At 39.9% G+C, this 20,836-nt stretch overlaps 2 protein-coding genes across 3 annotated transcripts in view; one reads left to right on the plus strand and one right to left on the minus strand.

Annotated features, from left to right (window-relative positions):
- The window catches only part of mettl15 (methyltransferase 15, mitochondrial 12S rRNA N4-cytidine), an 84,885-nt gene extending 66,256 nt beyond the window's left edge, over positions 1-18,629 (minus strand). The window contains exons 1-2 of the mRNA XM_080446424.1: positions 18,614-18,629; positions 16,031-16,280 (exon numbers count right to left, since the gene is read on the minus strand). Coding sequence (XP_080302550.1) covers positions 16,031-16,264 — 234 coding nt within the window. The 5' untranslated portion in view covers positions 16,265-16,280; positions 18,614-18,629. The remainder of the gene's footprint in view (positions 1-16,030; positions 16,281-18,613) is intronic.
- A 734-nt stretch (positions 18,630-19,363) lies between these two features.
- kif18a (kinesin family member 18A) overlaps positions 19,364-20,836 on the plus strand; it is a 35,200-nt gene continuing 33,727 nt past the window's right edge. For both annotated transcript variants that reach the window (XM_080418351.1, XM_080418352.1), the window contains exons 1-2: positions 19,364-19,465; positions 20,468-20,819. In XM_080418351.1, the coding sequence (XP_080274477.1) occupies positions 19,460-19,465; positions 20,468-20,819 (358 nt within the window). In that variant the 5' untranslated portion in view covers positions 19,364-19,459. The remainder of the gene's footprint in view (positions 19,466-20,467; positions 20,820-20,836) is intronic.

Here is a 20,836-nt window from a genome sequence, read left to right on the forward strand (position 1 = left end):
AGGATGACCTACCCAGGCCCATGAAATACATAGGTAGGCATAGTAACCTATTAGAATGAAATCTGCTAAAACGGACTCGTATACTGATACAGAACCATATATTTGGCTATATATTGTTGCTGTAGGGTGGAAACCTTGTATGTTCTTTTCTTTTTAATTATTATTTAGAAACAATTTAAAATGGTGAAAATAGCTAATCTACAAGCTGTAATTATTAATAATTAAGAAATACTATATGTTAAGTTAAATAGTGAAAAATCAACTAAAGTCATTATAAGTGCAAGTTCAATCACATTTCATTTGAATGAAAAATAACTTGTGGGGAAAATACATAAAATCTCTAATCTGTGAATCTAATGTGATTAATGTGACGCCTCCTTCAGTCAGTGAAGTCCAGGGCTGAATGTGACATATTGAGACCTATATAACTAAATATTGGTAATTTGCCAACACATTATTTTGTGAAATAAATGGGTTGTATTTCACAGGTAGTTTTTTTTATGGCCTTTCTGCAATGGCATTTGGCCTTTGTGCCCTCAAAAGAATTACAACACCAAAGGCCATGTGGCCTTTCCCCTAAAATGACGAAATTCCAGGCCTCATCGCATCATAGGACTTCTGGTGCTGGGGCGCAATCATAGAGTTTCAAACAAATGTACACTAACAGTGTAGGAAGCAGCTCTAGACAGAGCACTGAACTATATGTGTGCAAAATGTGGAGTCAGTAGGAGCAGCTGTGTTGTGTGAGACCCTCTCCAACGCTGACTCCTAACTCCATGGGTGTCGGCCTTGATTCTGGTAGCTGGATGTTAAACTTACTTAGAATAGTGTTGATTATCTATGGGATGGGACAGTTAAACGGTTAACTGTTTAACCGGAATATGTGTCACTAACGGTTTAGGACTAACTATTTTACTGCCATGGACGAGTTTTCGAGTCAATTGGTACTTGGTCCACATGGCCATGGACGCGTTAATGCGTTTTTTTTTTTTTTTTCACATTCACTTCCTGGTTAACTTATTACTTATAAATGCTGTATCTCGGCTCCTGTGTACTTTTTTATTTTACTATGTATTTTTGGTCAAGACATGCCATTTTCAGCAACGAGGTCGCGATGACCTCGTTGACATTTGTGAAACCACACAGTGAAACCCTCCCTGATTAGCAACCATCAGGGGATCGATCATACTGGAGATAAATATTCTGTGACTACTTAAAAAAGGTTATAAAACACATAAATCGCTGGCAAGGGTGAGTTTATTGTATATACTCTGGCAGTTAAAGAGTTAATAACCGAAATTAACTGGAATTAAGTCATATAAACATTTTTTTAAATATTAACAGAATATTAATGGAATGAATCACTTAAAATATAATCTAATTGTTTCTCAGACAATATTTTACAATACCTAATAAAGAAAAGAACATTTGAAGAGAAGAAAACAATCTTCACCTATAAAGCTCTCCATGCCCTAGCTAGCCCCAGGGTACCTTTCGGACCTCCTCGAGGATTACCCCCCCGCGTGGAACCTGAGGTCTTCTGACTTGGGGCTCCTCACCACCCCTCACAGCAGACCCTTGGCGATAGAGCTTTCAGTGTGGCAGCCCCTGACCCCTGGAACTCTCTCCCCATGGAGATTCGCCAGACGCCAACACTGGACTCTTTCAAGTCCGCACTGAAGAGACACTTGTTTACCCAGGCTTTTGGCAATTCGTTTATTTTGTGTTTTGTAAAGCGTCCTTGGGTTTCTGAAAGGCGCTATATAAATTCAAGTTATTATTATTATATTATTAACTTTACAGAAGGAGATATAGACCTAATGTATGTTACATTTAATGTTGTAGGCCCTATTTGAAGTGCCCACACAAAGCACTGCAACTTTATACATTGCTATGACGTCATGGACGGTTAACCACGGTTAACCACCCACAGTCCAAAGGTTAAACGTTTACCAAAAAAAGGTCCAAATGCCCATCCCTATGATCATGCATGAAAATAAAACTTAACGAAGCTCTTAGTAACACCACAATTGTTATTACGAAGCAGTTAGAAGAAAACGTTCCGGCAATCTGACGCTTTTATCCTCTCTCCAGCTGCGGGGCAAATGTTACTTAAATGATACAAGCTTGAGATAGGGGAGATTGATGGAGCGAAATAAAACGGCAATCGACACCGGCTCCTCTTCCCACATGACACCGACATGGATTAACGTGGATTAACGTGGATTAACGTGGATTAACAGCTTTACATGCCAATGGGACAAGATAGCATGTTGTTTAGACAGATGCTAAGTTTGATGTTTACCTAGTATCCTAGTTACTTTGTAGCACTTAATTGTTTTCTTGGCACTCTTACTTGACCAATTACCCATTGTTGGTCGACTAGGGTTTATGCCGTGGTCCTGCCTATATATGGGCGTATGGGGTTTGTTTATGGTATTTCTGAGTCAGAGTGATGCCAGAGGTCCGCCGGCCGGCCGATCCTCCCTTAAGGAAATTTTAATATAGGATAACTAACGTCTGGAGAACAACTATTGAAAAGTGGTTAAAAGACCTGTAAAGGAAATTCTAAAGACATTATGCATGTTAAAAAGTCTAATTGCTGAAAACATAATTCTGGGAACTTTGTTTTACAGAATTGTGGAGTTATTTAAAAAAGAAATCTCAACCATGCGAGTTGAGTTTTTGGACGGGGCAGACTTGATAATGCACTGTGGTCTTATTTTAACCATACTTCAATCATAACTGCAACGGGAACGGATATTGCAAAACCGGACAATAGTAATGAAATGAGGCAGGTAAAATTGCAGTAGATACTGTATAATAACATGTCAGTGTATACGTACAAGTGGCAGTGCAGCAGCAGTGGAGCACACATGCAGTCATAAACTACAATAATTACCCTGTACACCCCCCCCCCCCACCATACCCCCTTCCATCTTCCATACCAAGCAATTCCTAACAGAACACACACACACACACTAACCAGCCAAATTTGAGTTCCAAAAATTAGTTTTTCAAAGTGAAAAAACAAGCAGTATTCTCTCTGCTCTCCCTATTGAGCTATACATTATCTGGAGGTTGGACACAAAATCCCCGGCCACTCATTTCAATGGAAGTTGCTCACCCAGCGCATACGTCCCTATGCGTAACCACATGTGCTTAAGGCCCTGTTCAGACTGGCAGCCCAAATGTGATTTCCTATCCAGATTGAAGTCGAATTGGTTTTATGCAGTCTGTACTAGGCTAAGGAGGAATGTGATTCAAAACTGATTAGCAAAGATCTTTTTTTTGTTGTGTCATTTTCAGACTGCATAAAAAAAAACAATGAGACTCCAATCTGGATGGACCTCAAATCTGATTTGGGATGGATTTGGGCTGCCAGACTAAACAGGGCCTTAAGTGTCCTTTTTGTGTCACGTCATAAACTACCTCCATGAGTGTGCGTTTAGCTTAGCCCATTGGTCGAAACAAATCATTGAATTTCCTTTATGGGACACACACAGACAAAACTTCATTTGATTGGTTGCCGACACACACAGACAGAGAGACAGACACACTCACACGGAAAGTGTAATCCCTATGTCTCGCTAACCCACCTCCGGACATGGAGTGAGAGGGGGAGGGAGGGAAAAGGGGAGGGAGGGAGAGAGAGTCTACATGCAAAAACCTGTCCAATAGAGCGTAGCTCTATTGGACAGGCTCTCTCTCTCTCTCTCTCTCTTGGACGCATACTATAATATGTTGTAAAATATTGTAGATTTTTCGGGATTAAGAAACGCATTTGACATTCGCGGCGGAGTGAATTATTTCCCAATCACAGAGGCCTACGTCATTGGATGTTACAGTGCAGTAACATTCTGGGTATTGCAGTACTCTGTGACATTGCAAATTAAACATGTTTTTCTTAAAACTAGATTTATTGCATACAGACATGTGGCTTCTAGCATGTAGCATTGATTTACAACCAGGAGCCTAGTAAGTCTATATTGGATTGTTACGACATTATAGCTGATAAAGAAATCCTCTACGGAGGAAACGGCTGGGACTTTTACTTCCGGAAACTCGCTGCAAAGGTCTATGTACCGAAACCTGAACACACTGTAAAGCAGTGGTTCTCAAACTTTAAAATTTCAAGGACGCTTTGATATTCATTAGGCCACTGACCCCCATTTGATATTATTTCCATCTCTGAGAATTGTACCCTAAACTACACTGTAAAATCCTCAGTGTTAGTCTGACAAAACCTACATTCTAAGCAATTTACAAGGGGGAGGGGACTTGATTTTCCTCACTAGAGATCGACATACCTGGTCCTATTGTGAACTGCGTAGTTTGGGCCATTCAACATGTTTACATTATTGAAATATGAGGCACATTACGAGTGCACCACGCAGCGCTAGTGCCTTGTGTTTAGATCCCATAGCCTGAGGGGACATTCGGTGCGCTGATTGATCCAGTCAAGGTCCTGGCTGTGTCTCAGTTCAGTGAGTGACGGCACAACACAGGCAGAGCTCCAGCCAAGCAACCAAACTGCATGGTGAATAAATCGCTTGAATTAAACCTTTTAGTGAATTGTACTGAATGAGTCAGTACCGAAAAGAACTAATTCCCACAACTACATAAATATTACACCTCACCAGTCATCTAAGCTGTCAGCTCCTGTGCACAGCTTGAAAACAGCTTGATAACGGTCCGTGGTGCTGATTGGATAATCCAACCACCCCCACCCCTCTGGTGCACATTGGAGAATTGCTTTTTCAACCGGGATAAACTGCAGGTTCAAAACACAATGCCAGACCGGAGAAGCAGTCCACCCAGTGACTGGGTCGGAGTCTATGGTCTGGAGCCAGGCTGGGAGGGGCCCATTTCTTTCAAAAATGTTATATCATGAATGTAACATCCAATCAACCCCAAATTGGAATCGCATGATGACGGGCCTCTATTGAGTGCACCTCCAAAAGCATTTACTTCTGCCCATGGGAGAGTGCAACAAATGCGTAAAGTTGTAACTACTAGACCATACCCGTCGGGGGATATGAGCACCCATACGCGCGTCATGGTCCGCTTGTTTCACGGACGGTCCACTTGTTTCACGGATGTGGCAACACCGGCTCTTGTTTCACGCACATGATCTGGCAACCCGGGAGCCAGCGAACACAAAAACACTAATAAACAGCTGACATTTGGGGAAAGCGAGCGGGCTTCGGTGTTCCGTGCACATGGTAATGGTCAATGGCTGTGTGCAAATGCAGGTCAATTGCTCCAGCCACTGAGGAGAACCGGTCAGAAGAGATTTTGAGGGCACAGACAGACAGACGCACATACAGAGCCACGGAGCCTTGTAGAATTATAGGATAATAACTATATGTTAGACATGCTACGACTCCCCCACCCCGCCGGCACTTCCTCGCACCCTTACTGTGATCCAAGACCTTATATAGCCCTGGCTATGAAACCCAGCCTGGTGGGGATACGCACTCCAAGCGTACTTCTCTAGTTTGGAATTGTAAAATGAACTACTCTAAAACACATCACTGTATAAATCACTGGCAGTGTTTTTAGTTTTTGAGCCTTCATCTGAACCCCAATCAAGGATGTGTTGCAGGAATGAGTCATCCTCTCAACTCAGCTGTCCACAGGGCATACATTTGATTACCATACCCACGCTCATACACTACGCACAAATGTAAATATTGTCATAAATCCTCTGTAATAGTATTGATTATGTGTGTTGGGTGGGTTTCACTTTGTTTATTCTCCCTACTTTCAGCAATATTGCATCCATGTAAATACAGACACAATAAAGTTACTGAAACTGTATTCAGCTCCCAGTGATTCATTTAGCAGTTATATAGTATAGCCTCCCATCCTCCTTTACCCCTGTGTGTCATGTTCAGTAACAGTATAGAAATATACCTTCCCTTCTCTCATATACATACAGTACAGTGCCTGTTACTCTTAACATCAGTTGTTCAAAAATCGTAATAACACAAACATTGTGTTATTACATTGGCAAGGCAAACAGATTCAAAAGTTGCTGCCACCTATACATCATGTGAAGTGCCCCCAAAAGATGACACAGCTTTCTTTTATTATAAAAATGATTCATGTGAAACTAGAGTTGAAGAATGTATGCAAGATAAATGGGTTGAGGCAACTCCACAGGACGATGTAGTGAAGTACCCACAAGGGGGTTGTCTGTTCAGCAAGGCCGAACAATTTGGCATACCATAGACTGAGGCACCCCATTTGGCTAATGAAGTCCCAGACTGTCTTTCACACCACGCCCCCACCACTCCACTATGAAATGTTCTACTCATGAAAGTAATGAGGCAGGGAGGGAGTAAGACTCTTCTGGCCACTGATAACCTCAGACTAAACTTGCAACCTTACGAGACAAGGGCCTAATATCTGGCCGTCAATCAGCCCCAGCGTCCCTAGCTGGAGTGTTTAATTACAAGGATCAATTATTCACCAGCCTCCTCTTTCACTACTCAGTGCTCCCAAAAACAAAGGAGGAGTGAAAAAAAACAAAGGTAAGACCCACAAGGGGGTGGGGTGGTGCATTTACATTTGAGAAAACAGCAAATCCCTTGCTCCAGGTAGTATATTTACTGCCCATTATATACATTATTTGTGATACCTTTTACTTTTTCAAAGACGATGCACTGCTTCAACATCTTCGTTAGTTTGAGCCTACATAGTAGCTGTCTGCAATAACGAAGATTGAAGTTTATCTCGATATTTTTATAATCACTGCATAATTTTTTCTTCTTCTATCAGATGATGTGCTGTCTTTGTGTAGTATGTATGAATATACTCAAGCAGTTTAAGAGTATATTACAATCAGTCACGAAATTACACGCATTAAGAAATGTGCCGCTTTTTGCATGCCTTTGCGACACATAACGGTGCACATTTCACAAGGTGGGATCTAGTGCAAGGTGAACCATTTGCAGCGCCTCTGAGGCAGGTAAGGGTTTAGTGTCTTGCTTGAAGACACTTCCAGGTATAGACAGACAAAGGCTGTTGTGGGGTTGAACCTTCCAGTTATCGGTTACAGGATGTCTCTACAACCATCCAATTACACCAGCGAGACTCAACACAGCCTTGAGTCAAACACTCGATATATCATTGTAGCAAACATTGTAGAAAGCCTTAATTAAAAAAAATACTTTTGCAAATATGTAGGATCTCCCGTCTCAAACTAAATGTAGTTACGGTATGACAAGATTTTAAAATCTGCTGTTTTGAGATGATTTCATTCTAATCCACTACAGGCTAGTTCCATATGATACAACAACCAATGTATAATATAACATTTTACTACTGTTGTTTTCTATTGGTGCTGCTACTTGCTACCTCTGGTTGAATCAGTGCCAGTGAAAAAATTACTGCACAATCCACAAGACCAAACAATTAGCTTCATAGTTTCCCATCATAGGAAAGAATGTGTAGCAATTTTACCTCTTTACTTACATATATGATGAAACAGTAACTTTTCGTCCAATATCAATTTAGGAAAATAAGTAAAGGTGCAGGAGTCAATATTTACTTTACTATGCACACGAAAAATCAAGTTAAATGTATTTCCTATTCACCCAGAATGGGAGCTGGGCTAAATAATATACCTCAGTAGTGACTCGTGTTTTACTAACCATTTAATAAGTGACATTTTGTTCCAGATATGATGGTAGTTCACACTTTTGGTGAGACGGATTATGTTATTAAAGAGAGGTAGTTTGACTCTGACTCAACTTCTGATTCAGAGTGTGAAGTTCACACTCTGCATCAGAAGCTGTCAGAGTCAGGTCTTGGCAGACATCCTGGAGATATATGAACTTGGTAATAGATCCGAACTAAAACAGGGTCAATATAGGATGTCAAGAGGATCAAAACTCTGACTCTGAAGTTGCAATTGAAGATTGGACACTTTTCCAAGGTGCCATCGCACATCAAATGTATCAATATAAATGCACTTATGGGAGTGAGCAAAACTATATTTTACACAGTCACATACTCAGAATCAATTGCAACTCCAGACACAATTATTCATCATCGGTCACATCAGCAAATAATCATGATCTACCTCTCTGCATCAAAGCTCTCCACAGTGCACATGTTAAAGAACCGTTTCTGACAATCGTCCAAAAAAAAGGCAAGTATTAACATTTATGGCCTTGTTAACTCCACAAGGGGGAGTGTGGTGAGACTGCAGTCTAAGCGTAGGCAGCTTCTTTCCCTTGGTAAAGCAGCACAGGGTTTTTCCCCTGGACTCTCAGCTGACGGCTCATTAATCTATTCTGGCGGAGGTCCCCAACCCAAGCAGCCGGTGCCAGAGGAGGATTCCCCATGCCTCGTCCTTCTCACCAAGAACTGTTCTATTTGCCCATCAGTGCTAGTGAGGTAGAGGGGGTGGACAAACAGGAGGGGGAAGAGGATGATGCCACAGAAGCAACAAGCCAGCTGGGGTTTCCTCGCACTACTGAAACAAACAATTTCCTCTCTGTATGCAGTCACTGGGATGTTCCCCTTTGCGTGGGTGGGTGGAGAGAGTACACTACAGTTACAGTACAGCACTTTTACCTCGCAAACTTTCAGAATCCAACTGAAACAAAAAACAAAACCCATAGTTTCAAACATAGAATTGCATTATAATACAGTGTGTAAAAGAACGGCCCTAGAACATCACTGACACCATCACACATAACAGCCTATTCTGCAGTAAATAAATTGTACTAATAACAAAAATATCATTCATACAAACTAAAATCAATAGAACGTTGAACTAATTGACTATGTGAGAGGATATTTCACTGCACAACTTCTACAGCTGACTACAGGCATATTCAGTGTACAGAAACTATACTGAACTCCATTAAACATAGATCAGTAATGCTACTGTTGAAAGCTAAGAAGAAAAACAAATATTATCTCAACAATTAGTATTTAATGATTTACTGTATGAGTTGAATAATGACTTGAAATATGCCTTACAGAAAACGTCCAGTCCCGTTTCTCAGTGCAAAGGAAATCAGACTTATAGCAATGCATCCATCTATCATTTAATGGAGGATTTTATACATGCCTAAAATATAAGTGCCATATGGAAATATTATTTTAAGATGTTTATCTTTAAAACAAATTAGCCCCCTGAATAACAGTTGTAGACTGGGATCTACTTCCGATGCAATGTGATTTCACTTATCCTGTAATTTGAATGAAAACTCTGATTCATCAGCAATATGAAAGATTAATGAAGCACACTATCCCATCTTTAGTGTAGGTGAGATCAAATCAAAATGACATGAGTCTGTACTGCAAAGAGATGACAAAGATGACAAAGAGGAAGATGCTCATCTGAAGTGACACAATTAGAGGGAAAGGGGACTGTAGGAACTAAACTGGACAAGAAATGTCATAAATTGGTGCCTGGAACATAGCACAGGACATACTGCTTGGTTAACCAAACATTTTAGCCAACAACAATAAAACCAACTGTGAAGAGAGACAGAGCTACATAATCAGATCAGATTAAGCCCAAACTCCTCAGCTAACTGAAGGCAGCTGGGGTGGTAGACAAAGACTTTTATATAAAATCTGATAAAAATGTAAAAAGCTGAACTGAGTAAGGGGAATAATGGTACACAAACATTTCAGTTTGGTTTCAGTTTCAGGTTTTCAGTTTTTGTTTTTCGGGGGGAAATGCATAACATAAAATCTCTTGTTGTTTATTAGGAAGTTTTGTAAGGATTGAAAATAATACTTTTGTTATAACATTTATAGAAAAGATTCTAAGAATTATATGAAAGTCTCTCTCTCTCTCTCACTGACAGTTATAGAAAGTGTATCGTACAATGATAGATACGTTGAAATGAATTCATATTCAACACAAAACATTTACATGTATAAAGCCGATACATAGGCACTACAAACACAAGGAACTCTCTCCGTCTCTGTCGCTCACGCGTGTACACACACACACACACACACACACACACACACACACACACACACACACACACACACACACACACACAAAACTCTTTTACCTTTCTTTACCTAGAATAGAATTTCACTTTGGACGTTCGGTACACAGCGGGACACTTTGTGTATTTGCTCCACTTTGGTATCATGACTAACTGGTGTTATGTTCCGACCATTCAATTCACTAGCAGTAGCGTGGCAGTTTCGACCAAAGTGGCTAAAAAACACCTGATAATCGTGGTGGTGTAGCTTGAAAAATAGAACAGATCTACAAGCCAACAATGCGTCACATCGCCACATGTTGTTGGTTTTCAGATCAGTGTGGAACGCCAAACGGCTCAAATAGATCTGTTCTCCATTCAACACATTGCAGCTGCCATAGCTCTGTCTGTGCACTCCCATGATATGTTTGTGTGGGAACATGTATTTGGATTTGTTTTGCCACTCGTTTGGTACACACATGTGCACACTGCACAGAACCGAATGCACTGTACCAAAATGGTTCGGTACAAATATGTGTACCATTAAACCCCTGACTGAGTACTACAAGGGCAATGACATTAATATAGAAGTATGAATCCACACAAGCATTCTTGAATCCATTGTAGTGAAGCAGCTCCTTATCCAACTCCAAGCCCTAGATTTGATTTATATTTGATTAGATTTGGAATCATTCATGCTTACTGTTCACAAAGGGGCGCTGTCCCTTCAGCACTCCATACAACTTCAGCACCATGGACAGTGTGTTCCTTGTAGATTGGGGAAGCTAATTTAACATTGATATTACATTATGTGTGCTTTGGTAAACCAAATATCTGTCAACTAGGCACTATCCCAATTCTACCAGAGAAGACATGATTCTATTCCAGCGCCTCATTTTTTCTCCATGAAGATGAACTTGGAGGTGAACATTGGATACCAACATCAAGTTAGCAGGACTTGTTTTAATTACTGGGGCTGCATTACAAAATTATGATTTTTTTTGTGGACTGATCTTCATCTTTAAAATCTCAAAATAATGTAAATCTTGACTTTAATCGCCCCCTTTTTAATCCTGATTGTTTACCTGGATACACTGACTGGAACATTAATAGGTTGTTGAATACCTTGGGCTTTAAATAAAGTAAACTTCTATCTCAGGTACTAAAAACGTTTTGGCCCTTGTCCGTCCGTGTGTGTGTGTGTCCGTCTGTGAGCAGCTAATCTCGGGCACTGCTGGTTGGCATGAGTGAAACTGTGCACACACACTCGCATTGGGCGAAGGAAGAAACTCAACCCCAAATGTTTAAAATCTGAGCGCAACATTGAATCATACCCAAATTGGAATGGCATGTCTGAACAAAACTGCTTTCACTTCTGGCTATAGGGTCGCCACAAACAGCTGCCCGCAGCTTCTTCATGTCCTCATGGCTGCACCCCATGACTGACACAGCCGTGGGTAGGCAACCCGGCCTGGCAAAGATTTGCACTCAGAGTAGCACATTTGAAAATACAGGTCCCAATGCTTGAATTTGTCAATTCAACAAAAAACTAAAAAGCCTGCATACTGCTAAATATGCTCCAACTGTTTGTTGCAAGTTCAGTTCAATACCCCGTCCCTTCTAGAACTTCATCAGGAAAGAATGATGAAGATTCAGACAGGATCGAAACATTGTTGGACTGAGCTTGTATTAAACAGTGGGAGATTATTTAAAAGTGCGCAGGGGTAGACTTTATTTGTGTTGGTCTCTTGCTTTTCCTGCATCTGGACACTGACTACAGTGAATGTTTCTCCTATGAATTTGTCAAATCCCCAACTTACCACCTACTCTCAGATATTATAGGGTTAAAATGAATTAAAACAGCTGATTTTGTTTTATTTGTTTGTGTTCTGCTTCCTACTTTGAAGCATGATGCCATTATCGGCTTAAAATGTATTTACTGCCCAAAAATGGCAGTTGCTGTTAGAGAGAGGTAACAGCACAACTATTCCATTGTAAACTAGAAAAAGTGCTCCTCGGAGCACAAGTCTCCACCAGGTCAGGTAGGTTATTATGGCCTCCTGGTGGCCAATGTGAAAAGGATGCCATTTATTCCTAGGCCGTGCACGGCAATCGGACACTGCATGCATGATTTGAGGAATTTTGTTCTAAAAATGTGTTTTGCTAAATTTGACCTGCTGGTGGCGCTATAACAGGCCAATGTTAAAAGGGTGGCATTTGTTCCTCAACGTAGTGCAAATGTGCATTCAAAGTTTCACCACAATCGGACACTGCGTTCATGATTTGCGGCATTTTGTTCAAAACGGGCCACTCCTGCAAACATTACATGTCAATGTTAGCCAATCAGGATGGAATATGAAAAATCAAATAGATCCGTCTTGATCACATGACTATAGAGATTATGTGTACCTATTTGCGTGAAATTTGGATCAAATCTGAAGGCTTAATATCAAAAAATGTGTTTTACATAAGTCTGCCTCCTGGTGGCGCTATAAAAGGCAAATGTGAAAAATGCAGGGCAAAGGTTTTTGTTTTACACTGATCGGTGCAGTTATAGGTAAAAACATGAATCGGCCTGTTACAGCGCCACCATGAGGCTGATTTGAACATTTTCAAATGGCATTTCTTCCTCGGCCTAATGGGAATGTGTGAGCAAAATTTCACGGAAATTGCATGCTGTGTTCATGATTTGAGGCATTTTGTTCGAAACGGCGCACTCCTGCAAACTTTGAAAGCCAATTTTTGCGAATCAGGATGGAATATGATAAATCTGAAATGAGCCGTTTCTTTTAATGACTATAGAGATACTGTGTACCGATTTGGGGGATTGTTGGCCAAAATCTGTAGGAGTACTATCCAAAAATGTGTTTTGCACAAATCGGCCTCCTGGTGGCACTATAAAAGGCCCATGTGAAAAAAATTGGAGCAGAGGTTCTGCTCTGGCATCCAGGGAGTGTGTGTGCACAGTTTGGCTGCGATCAAGCCAATGGTGCCAGAGATTAGCTGTCCACAAAATGACAGAATGACACACGGACGGACACACACACGGACGGACGGACAGGGGGTAAAACATACTCTCTCGCCATGCCTTTCGGCCTGGCGGAGACAATAACAGGAGAAGAATCGTCACCATATTGGAGGAATGCAAATCTACACAAAGTCCTTCATTCAATCATAATGCTTAAGACAACTAAAACAAACCAAATCAAGAAGACTTCCATTCCATCTCACTGCATGAACATTTTCCATCAGACTAGGCAGGGTCTATACCCTAACCACACCCTCCACAGTATGCAACCCTAACCTTATTCCCTGCCACTGTGGAGGGTCTATAACCCACACTTGCCCTTTAGGCCTGAATGCATGTACACATTCTTTGAGAGGTTCTCTAAGCCAGCATCTTTTTTTGCTTGTAGGCACACACAAAGTTAAAGGACAACTTAGTTTTTTTTACAACCAAGGTTTATGTTTTAGCTTGTAATTCAAGTAAATAAAACATGATGTAATTTTTTTTTCATTTACTGCTTTCTATTTTCGCGATCTTTTTTACAATGGGCGGGGGCATTCGGGCAGGTGGCTAAATATGTATTTTTTACACGATAAAACGATTGATGGCCAGATGTGAGTTATTGGGGGCTAGAAGAGCTACTGTAAATAATAATAAAGAAATCGCCGGGTTATTGTGTAAAAAAAAATACATATTTAGAAAATTGCTAAAACTATAGAAAGCAGTAAATGAAAAGATTTAAACTCTCATCTTTTATTTACTTGAATTACAAGCTAAAACATAAACATTGGTTGTAAAAAAAACAAAGTTGTCCTTTAAGTCAAACCATTTGTAACATTAATGAATACAGCACTGACGAAGTAACCTGACTTCGCCAGAGAAGGTCCCATGACCCATGAAACGTTTGCTGCTTTTTTCACCTTTCACTTTGAGCACAGAGCACTTTCTGAGCATGTTAAAATAAAATAAAAGATATGTTCTTAGTCTCTGTCTAAGGAGTCTTCCTAAAAAGTTTATGTAGAGTGCGAGTCTTTTTCTGCCAGTTTTCCTTATCATTAATGAATTAAATTAGTGTGTTTTCATGAAAGACATAGCACAAAATATTATTGTGTCTGACAATGTGTGAAACTGTGTGTGCAATGTAATGTGAAAATAGTGCAATATGACTCCTACCCATATACAGTAGATATCCACAGACAGATTTCATGTGTGGGAGACAGCAGGGTGTTGAAAGGCTGCATTTACCCACTTTGGTCTAATTGCAGTATTTGCTCTCAGACACCCGTAATCACATGAGTGCTCCATTTATACAAACTCTGGCTTGACTGACAAAAGCAGCTACACATGGCTGATTGCTTTACAACAACCGTTCAAAATATTAACCTTCGTCCCCAGTGATTTGAGAGGGTATTTGTCTGATAGCACAGGGAGGTTTTGCTCCTCCCTGCCATTGACTATAGTAACACCTTCACTTAACCACTACAATTCTGTGATTGCCTGAATTGTACAGTAGCTGTATTAGATGCTAATATCAGTGTTCCAAATTCTGATTGCTTGACAGATAGACAGGTTAGATCTGTAATTACGCATTATTACATTATAGAGTTTCAGGCTGGACATATGACTCTTTAATGTGATAAAGTTAGATAATGTCCTAATAGAGGCCTTGCATACAGTAAATAATAATTAGTAAATTAAACCGAATGACAACAAGCACGCAAATGTACGAACAAAGAGCATAGCTCTAATTTACTGCTGTAACCAACTTAGACTTAAAGGAGGAGTTCACCCAAAAAAATTACTTATTTTCTATCAATTGCACACCCTATGAAGCCTTGAATCCATGGATTCTTTTTTGTTTCTGTCGCATTCTTAAGCTAATAATTTGATTCCCGTCTCCTACCGGCTAATGTATCCGGTAGGAGACACAAAGTAGATTATTTGTGTCTCCTACCGGAAATACACACGATCATCAAATTATTGTCTTAGGAATGCCACAAAAACAAAAATAAATCCATGAAATCAAGGCTTCATGGGGTGTGTAATTGATAGAAAATAAGTCATTTTTTGGGTGAAATCCTCCTTTAAGTTATTGCATGACTGTCCTCAAAAATCGTATAAACTGTTTTAATAGCAACAAATTGGCAAGCGATGTTGGGACAGTTGGCAAATGGGCGGGCAGCGGAGGAGTTTAGAGGTGTTAAGTTCATGTAGCACTTTATGTCCTGCCAACACTGTTATATTGGTGAAATTCCTGACTAAGTTGTTGACCCATGGCCCCCACCTGCCCAGTTTATGCATTATAAAGGTGTGGGGGGCACCATTAACCCTCCTTTGCTGCCCACCACACCAGAAGGCTTTTGACTCATGTCCATCTGTCCCTATAGATGGGTTTCCTGTTTGTAAACATAGAGGATGATGCGCGCGCAGTGGCGGGATGAGCCTGTAGAGGGCGCTATTACCCGCAGCATCTCTGGCCACTGTACATTCAGAAAATAAATGGTCTTCACCAGGTTTAATGAAAGTAGATTAAATGATGCAGTTTGTAATATCTTTTTTACTCAATAAAAATGATTTGTCGAAAGTTGGATCTGTTTGTATATAATAGCAGCATTATGCCTATTATGCCTATAATAGCAGCATTATGCCTATCTAAATCCCGAAAATAACGAGAGAGTGAATGGCGCTTCCGGTTCGTTCTCCCCCGCGCATGCGCAGATCGCGCACTCTGCTCTGTGATGACGTCGCGCGGAAACCCGCCCATAGTAAATAAAACGGTTTAAAGTAGAGGTACTGGCTTATATGACAAGAAGTGGTGTGCAAAGAATTTTCACTAAATTCCCTCAAATCACGATGAGGTCCTATTCAGTCATAGCCCAGGAATTATATAACATATATTTATCCATGATGCACACAATTGTATAATTGATGTAAGCATTATAGTTAGGTATCTGGCTTTTCTCTCTGTATTATTTGCAATTATACAGAGAGAATTGCAATTATTGCAATTATTATTATTATACATTATGAAAATAGAAGAAATAATCATTACCTGAGCAGGTTGGACATCTAAGCAATGAAGCACTTCTTTGAGCATGACTGGTTTGTGAGGAGTCTTTTCAGGTGCAAAGTAAGACAGATCTTGAGGTCTATCCTGGGCACACGGACTAGATGAGCCAACTGTTGATGAGTGCACAAAGAACATCCAAGTTGTCCTGACTCTCCAAGTAGCAAGAGTTGCTTGTCTTGACCCCAAAATGGAGAGCTTGGACACATGGTATATCATCGTCCTGACAGAAAATCTGGAGAAAATTAGAAGGCGATTAAACAAATGGTACAATGTGATGAATATTTAGGAGACTTTAATTAAATATCAAATACTGTGATACACCTAGTTTACACGTGAAGTTGTGTTACACTAACTCTTAAAAAGACTCTTCTGCAGTCATTTTAACATCTACTCAACTTTTTAAGTTGTTTGATTCAATATTTAGAGATTTGATATTCATTTGATCAAACATGCACCCCAATCAACTTTCATGTTAACCATGTTACCCTCATTGATAACATCCCTGGTTCTGGTGACTGATATTTATACTATATACTAGCCTGCAAGCTAGTTCAGGCTAATACACTTAGAGGTTTTATTGGCCAATAAAAATATGCGCTCAGTTCATTTGTAGATTTAATAAAAATGAAAATATGAGCAGCGGCTGATTACAAAAGTTTGGGTGGTTGTAAGGTCGGCAAAAAAACAAGCAGTGATGAAAAATTATTATAGTCAAACCAATTTTAAACCAATAGCAAACTTACCGTGCTTCAGTGATCTTTTTAATAGCTAGCATGCTACAGATAAAGTCATAGATCTGTATGTATGTTGCCTCTGAAACTAAAAAGTATTTTGCTTATGAGTGGCCCGTTTTGCACAAAAATGCCACAAATCATGAATGTAGCATCTGATTGCCATGAAACTGTGCACGCACTAATTTTGGACTACGTTTTTCTTACCTTTTCTAATTTCTATGATGTTATGATATTTTAGGATGAAGGTACAGTAGAACATTTTCATAACTCCATCCCGGGTCCGCCACAGCTTAAAACGTGCGCGGATAGGCCTTGCGTTAGATCACATATTTTAATAGCTTTTTTATTTTTTATTTTTTGAGATCTGACGTTCATAGTGACAGAACAGTCCAAAAAAAAACAAAAAAAAACAGAAGTCTCGCTAGATGAGATTGAAATTTCGAGATTTCAATCTCGTTTAGCGTTTTTTTTTGGTTGCATAGTGTTCTGTCACTATGAACGTCAGATCTAAAAAAATACAAAAATAAAAAAGCTATTAAAATATACGATCTAGCGCAAGGCCTATCCGCGCACGTTTTAAGCTGTGCCGGACCTGGGATGGAGTTATGAAATTTTTCTACTGTACCATTCATCCTAAGATATCATAGCATCATAGAAAAGGTAAGAAAAACTTAGTCCAAAATTCTCCTTTAACAGACGACGTCACACTGATAAGAACCAGTATGCGCGCGCAGCCCGCACCAAAAGAAACCCATTCTGTCATGTCTTGCTAGGACGCGCCTCACTAGCCAACACACAAGAGGAGGTTGAATGTACTGAAACCAGCGCACCCTGAAACAATATGTTGGGAATTGATTGCATGAAACAATCACCTGTGTATCCAGTCCAGTCTCAATGTTGGTAACCAAATAATTGGTCTATACCACCAGGCCAGGGATGAACCTCCACCCCATTTTTTTTTTATTGGCCTCATGGTGGCGCTATAACAGCCCACTTTACATTTTGCCCAGATAACTCTTGAACCATAGGTGACACAAAAATCCTTATCTTTTTTTCCCTGTATTTTTTGGATCATGACACAACTCCACATACAGGCCATGCCAATTTGTGCCCGACTAGATTTTCCGCCATTTTTCTTCAAAACACACTTTTTGGTACTACTCCTACAGATGTTGTCCAAAACTCACACAAATCGGTACACAATCTCTCAGATTCCATTCCTATTGGCTATAATTGCCTTCCAAACTTTGCCTGGGTAGGCAACCCTGACCTGGCGGAGCGCACTTTTCTAGTTTGTTTCCTGTTTTTGGCCAGTGGCAGTGTGTAACCATGGGGGGTTAGACACATTTGTTTGATAAAATGTCTTAATTTATACCACTTAGTATAACGGCGTCGCTTGAAAAAAAAGAAAAAACATCCAATCCAAACGTGTTTGTGGATCTGCTCTTTTTTGCAAGCGACACACGTGTATTTGTAAACAAGAATTATTTGTTACCCGACCCTCCGCATACAGAATACGACAAGGCTATCCTGTATGCGGGGTCCGCTCATAATTCCGACATCCCATTATTCCAAACGTTAGGTTAGTGTGAAGTTAGGGATAGTAGTTAATGGGACCAACGGGACGTCGGAATAGATAGTGCTGTGTGGCAAATCAAATAGAAAGTACAATGACAGCTACACGTTAGCTCTGGATGTGTGACGTTACAGGACGAGATGGATGCACTACTATCAGCAGCATGTACATAACGATAATCCAGTAATTAAATCAATCAGAGAGTGTCAGAAAACGAAACAAATAATGCACGTGTGAACATTCTCAGATAGTTACCGTGAATCGACCTTATGGTACGTCTGTGTAGCTCCACCTTGGTGTGACAGTTGTAGTCTAATACTTCCATGTTTGTAGTCCTAAAGCCTGGCCGGAAGTGCGTTATCGACGGGTTCCCCTAACAGATTTCCAATGTTTTGTTTTTTATATTATTCATGGAGAAAATCAGATATGTGCTTAACATAAGCTTATCATAAGCACATACCAAAAGTTCCACATTTTGTTCGGTCTGGACCGTGAATATATTATATATATATATTTTTTCTTATTTATTATAATTATAATAATTATTATTATTATTATTATTATTATTATTATTATTATTATTATTTATTATTTAATTTTTAACTTAAGTGTGTGATTCAAAAATCGTAAGAAGTGTGTTTAATTTCTGGAGATTATCTTGATATAGCCATGGTTCACATGTATGACAGTCATGTTTCAGGGCTAATCTTGATAAAGTGTGAAAAAAAAAGATAAATCATAAAACATTAATTCTACAGTGTGAATTCTTTATTTACTTATACGATAATAATAATAATAATAATAATGATAAAAAATAATAACACATTATCATTATCATTATTATCATTATTATTTTTTTTTTTCCATAGGAATCCTTGCATCGCCAGGCTTTTGGAACCCATCGCGGACCGGACTACAAAATGTCGTCATCAGCAGAACGTCATTACCAGTCTGTCCAATCACAGAAGCCTTACGTTCAATCTGCAGTTCAGGGCTTGCGTTTGAAAATATTGGCGCTTGTTGTTCCGTCTTCCGTGTTTAACTCTTGCTACTAGCACGGACTTCTAAACTACCTAAACTTCTAATGGTCCCCAGTTTTTGATGAAGGTAAGACAACGTTGCGCACTACGCCAGATATGAGCGGGACGGCGTCAATTATAGTAAATAAACCGGTAACTTAGCAGAAAGTATTCTAACGTTGGCAAATCGTTGTGCTATTGTTCACTTTGGCTAACACGCTAGCTAACACGAACGTTACACGTTGAGCCTGAATGGTGCAGTTCTGTCTTTAATTTAAGTGAGGCATGATGTCAGACCCGTTGTCGGAATGTAATGATTGAGCGTTTTTTAGCGTGTATAACGTGCACCTCGTACAAGAACATGAGCATTTTGAAAACGTTTCCCTGGACGTTAGGGCATTGGTTCTCAAAGTGGGGTCCTTGGGGCGGTACCAGGGCGTCCCTAGCTAAATGTTTTGAGATGGGGGTCCGCAGCCAAATACATGTCATTTTGGGGGTCCTTTGCATGAAAAAGTTTGAGAACCAGTGCGTTAGGGGGTCCACTCTGCATGTTACACAAACTCACTTGTTACGAAAGCATCTGTAAAGGGGTGTAATGCAATTTAAACACTTATTGTGTGTATTGAAACTATGTCTGAGGGTCCTGAGCAAATCATGATTATTTCGATTTGTTTAGACAGTAATGGATAATGTTTTGTACTGAAATATGATCATTGCTTTCTATATTTGGCACACACATAATAATGTGCCATTGGTGTGTACAGACTGGGGGAAACTAACGTTATCCTAAAAAGGATTTCCAATAACTGACTGTGACAGTTGTTTGGAGCTTTATGGCAAGTCATGTTACACTAGAAATTTGAACAGATAAATCATCACACTTAGCCGACAATACAGATGTGTGTGTGTGTGTGTGTGTGTGTGTGTGTGTGTGTGTGTGTGTGTGTGTGTGTGTGTGTGTGTATGAATGACACCACCACTTTACTAGTTACTAAAATACTACATTTACTTTTTTGAATCCCAAAAAAATCCTGAAAGCTTGATGTGGCAGTATTAAATTAATCTAACCATGGCATTCTTTGTTTTGCAGAGCATTTGCTCAACATCACTAAAGAGAGACATCATGTCAAGTGAGGTATGCAGTCATGTGAAGGTGGTCGTTAGAGTGAGGCCAGAGAATGACAATGAGAAGCGTGACAACCTCAGGAACGTGGTCCAGGTTGTGGATAATCACATGCTGATATTTGATCCCAAGCAACAGGAGGATATCTTGTGTTTTGGGTCAAAACGTGTAAGAAACAGGGACATGAACAAGAGGGCAAACAAAGACCTCAAGTTTGTGTTTGATCATGTATTTGGAGAGGACTCTATCCAAGTGGACATCTTTGAGAGCACTACGAAAACGGTTCTGGATGGAGTGTTGGCTGGGTTCAACTGCACAGGTAAGTTTCACCTAAAT

The sequence above is a fragment of the Gymnoscopelus braueri genome, assembly GCF_963280865.1.
Source record: "Gymnoscopelus braueri genome assembly, chromosome: 1".
NCBI lineage: Eukaryota > Metazoa > Chordata > Actinopteri > Myctophiformes > Myctophidae > Gymnoscopelus > Gymnoscopelus braueri.